This window comes from Mandrillus leucophaeus, unplaced genomic scaffold (genome assembly GCF_000951045.1).
Source record: "Mandrillus leucophaeus isolate KB7577 unplaced genomic scaffold, Mleu.le_1.0 Scaffold273, whole genome shotgun sequence".
NCBI lineage: Eukaryota > Metazoa > Chordata > Mammalia > Primates > Cercopithecidae > Mandrillus > Mandrillus leucophaeus.
In genome coordinates, this window is record NW_012102843.1 from 1171403 (window position 1) to 1175344 (window position 3942).

Consider the following 3942-nt stretch of genomic DNA (forward strand, 5'->3'; position numbering starts at 1 on the left):
ACTCAACTTTTCTCATTGGCACTTGCCACATATTGTACTATACAGCATTAAAAAATAGTAACCTTGGTCTAATGTTATATAACACAGATTACAACCACTGAATTAAAACAACCTCTTCCCTGGGTAACAGTTGCAATTTGTTTTAGAACAATTTAGTTTACAATTATTAAGATACAGCTACTACACAACTAAAATTATCATCTTCGTAATTAAAGCTATAGCTTAAAATGACAAAGAACATTATTAGACAACATACCATTCTGGCACACTTTGGAAAAAATTCATTGCAGCTTTACAGTTTTTCATAGTGAGACTCACAAGAATTTTCTCCAGTACAAGATGAGGAAAATTACTATAAAGAAAAACCAAAAGCTTCACTTAGAAGACCAAAAGCCACATAAAGAATACTTTAAACTTTAACATCCACGTTTAGCTATAAATCTTGACTTCTAAAATTTGGATCCTAGATTAAAATTGCTTTCATCTATACTGAATTTCTTAATATCTAAAAGGATAATTTAAGGAGGACAACCATTGTTACTATCATTTCCAATACTGTTTAGAAATAGGATGTCTGATTAACAGTATTTCTGAAATAAATAAAAGGTTGTAAAATCAAAGCAAAAGTTCTTTAATTGGATCCATTCAGAGGTCTGCTCTCCAATCATTTGGTTCCAATTACCATCTGTGCAAAGGTTAAGTGGACAAGTGACTCCATTTCTTTATCCTAGTGCTTATATCCTGTTTTGTCTTCCTTATTTCCTCACCTCATCCATAAAACATATTTTACCCAAAAGACACTCCCATTATGAGAAAGGATCCAGGATCTACATAACTGAGATATATGGACTCATTTATTTAAAAAATCAGAAAGGAACACATAAATGCTCAAAGAATTATATGTGCATTCTTCATGCACATCCCCCATATTCTCACAGTGAGACAACTCTTTATTTCAGAAGCAATCAGGTATAAAGACACAAATAGACTGTAAAAACAAACATAATATTTAATAATTAAGGTTAGATCTGGGAGATTCTGCATTACTATTATAAAATAAAGCCAAGTGGCATCAAGTAAGTGGAAAGAGCCTGACAAAACAAAAAAACCAGCAGCATGCTAACGAACTTAAATTACCTGTGAAGAATTGGAGGCACTTCTGTACTATTTTCTAAGTCACCCTCTAGCTGATAGAATAAGAGCCATTTCATTATTGATTCCTTTAAAGAAAAGCTTCTATTTACTTCACACATATTTTGCTCTATTCCCATTTTTACTGTTCCAGGAACTAAACTGGTGGTCAGTGCCAAAGTCAAACAGCATACTGCAGGACTATAACAAAACAAAGGACAATTATGAAAAGCAAGCTCTTGAAGGGGCAAAGACTTTATCTATCAGGACAGTGCCTGGCACAAACATTTAGTTAAGTTGACTAAATGAACATAAAAATTGTTAAAAGTCTGATTACATTTGGGAAGATTCTTGATTAAAAAATAGTTCTTTTATTAACAGTGGATAGTACTACAATTTTAACAAGGCTATTAAATAAATAATGATAAATTGCACATAAAAGAAATTTAAACTCTTGGTAATTCTTTAAAGAAAGTCTTTTGGATACACATATACAATTAGAAGGAATAAGACCTGGTGTCTGATACATCAGTAGGATGACTACGGTTAACATTAATCTACTGTACATTTCAAAATAGCAAGAAGAGAATAATTCAAATGTTCCTGGCATGAAGAAAAGATATGTAGGGTGATGATATCCCATCACTCTACATGAGTGTGTCATATGAGTGTGTCAAATTATCACATGTACCTTGAAAATATATAACTCTATCATAGATCAATTAAAAATTTTTTAATTAAAAAAAGAAATTCCTTAACATTAGGCTTTAATAATTTGTCGACATTTATGCATTTATTAAGTCTTCTTGGCCAAACAAGAAAAGCATCTGAAATAGAATTTGACATCTTTAACTGAAGTAACAAACTATGAAAATGATCAGGGATATGTGAGTGTGTGTCTGTGTGTGTTTATATGTAAAGTCAGACATAATGCATGCTAAACTTACCATGAAGGTCTGCAGGCTGACCCAGTAAATAACTTCCAGAATTCTCTGTCAACCTCAACTAAACTACTCTGAATTATGGCTCCAAGTAAGCCAAAGTTTTCAGCTTGTATTTGCTCAGAACTTATACCACGAAAGGTAATACACCAAATTTTATTCCAGAGTTTTAATAAATCTGACTTTTGTGAGCTTTCTAGGTTTGACCTCTTGTCTTGACACAGTGCAACTTCCGTAAGGCATCGTAACACATACGGTGTACGTTCCCCATGTCGCTGTTGGGGTAGAAGCTGAGAGAGTATCATCAGTAACGGAGACAGCTCACAGTTAGGTAAACTTGCAGGATACTTTGATATTAATTGGGTTGCAATCTGTAGCCTAAAAAAAAAAAGGGGGGGGGTTAATTTGAAAACTATTCAATCACATTAACAAACTAAGAGGAAATATACAGACATGGTACTCTTAACAATATCCTAATTAGAGAATCACCATCATCATTTCCATAGTACTCTAAAAATAAACTGGCTCTTAATAGTTACTATGTCCTACTTCCTAAATTGCCAGGAAAACTGTCAACGTTTTGGCTAGCTGGGTAAGTTGTTAAGTTTCCCTTAAACAAACATTTTAAAAGATGTTAAATTAGCAATATTTGGGCCAGGTGTGGTGGCTCACAACTGTAATCCCACCACTTTGGGAGGCCAAGGCAGGTGGCTCACAAGGTCAGGCGTTCGAGACCAGCTGGCCAACATGGTGAAACCCAATCTCTATTAAAAATACAAAAATTAGCCAGCCATGGTGGCACATGCCTGGAATCCCAGCTAGTCAGAAGGCTGAGGCAGGAAAACCACTTGGACCCAGAAGGCGGAGGTTGCAGTCAGCAACCTCTAGGTTGTATTCTCTAGAATGTGTGATACTTAAGAATAGGAATCTTATGTTATTCGTCTCTGTATCCCTAACACTTGGCCCACAGCAGGTGTTCAATAAATAACTCCTGACTAAATGGACAAATTAAGAATCTTAAACAGCTACTCTTAAATATAAAAATGAGCTTAAGCAATAGGTATTTAAATCAACATGCTTTTCCCCCTGAAGTCACTTACATTTAAACATTCCATCAACATGGTAATCAAAAGAGCACTGATCACGAGTTTGACTATAATCTATAAATCTCTGTCCTTACAAAAGTTGCTTAACCTCTCTGGGTTTCAGTTTCTTTTCAGGAAAGCAAACAGGCTGAACTAGATAAATTCTAAACATCCTTACCAGACCTAATATTTTGGGATTCCAAAGTATTCCATAATTTATTTGCTTACTTAAATATATGTGAACATTATATGAGAATAAAGAAGACAGAAAATAAGAGAAAATAACTTTTTATCATAAGGTCAAAATTATTGTGATTTCTTAAGGTTATCTTTAACTTCTTCCTAATTCTATTAGAAAGTGCTATATATGCTAAAATCTTTTGTTCAAGTGTACAATTCAGTGAATTCCATGAGGCACACACTTCTAGTTGCCTATCATACAGCCAGTCCTCCTTCTTAACTTGCTATGACAATATGATTAGAAAAGTTGGCCTGCCCTTGGCCCCAGCAAATGAGCCATTAATGATTGATCTCATTTGTCATGGCAATCACATATCCCTTTGCTAGTAATAGGTTTGGGGGTAGACAAAAGACTTAGTTCTGGTTGAGATGAAAGGATTCCACTGAAAGTTTTCTGAAAAATAACATAAAAGAGACTAAAATGACAGTGAACGAGAAAATGATAACATTTTACCAAGGCACAAGATCGAAATCATTCTGTGACTTCTGAAGGTGATCTTTTATTACTTCCCAGCCTAGTTCTATTTTCTTCCTTTTGCAAGGTA

The 3942-nt window shown here is 34.3% G+C and overlaps 1 protein-coding gene across 1 annotated transcript in view; it reads right to left on the reverse strand.

Annotated features, from left to right (window-relative positions):
- The window catches only part of ATM (ATM serine/threonine kinase), a 178344-nt gene that overhangs the window by 134154 nt on the left and 40248 nt on the right, over positions 1-3942 (reverse strand). The window contains exons 9-12 of the mRNA XM_011984759.1: positions 3852-3938; positions 2079-2450; positions 1138-1332; positions 257-352 (exon numbers count right to left, since the gene is read on the reverse strand). Of these exons, the coding sequence (XP_011840149.1) occupies positions 257-352; positions 1138-1332; positions 2079-2450; positions 3852-3938 (750 nt within the window). The remainder of the gene's footprint in view (positions 1-256; positions 353-1137; positions 1333-2078; positions 2451-3851; positions 3939-3942) is intronic.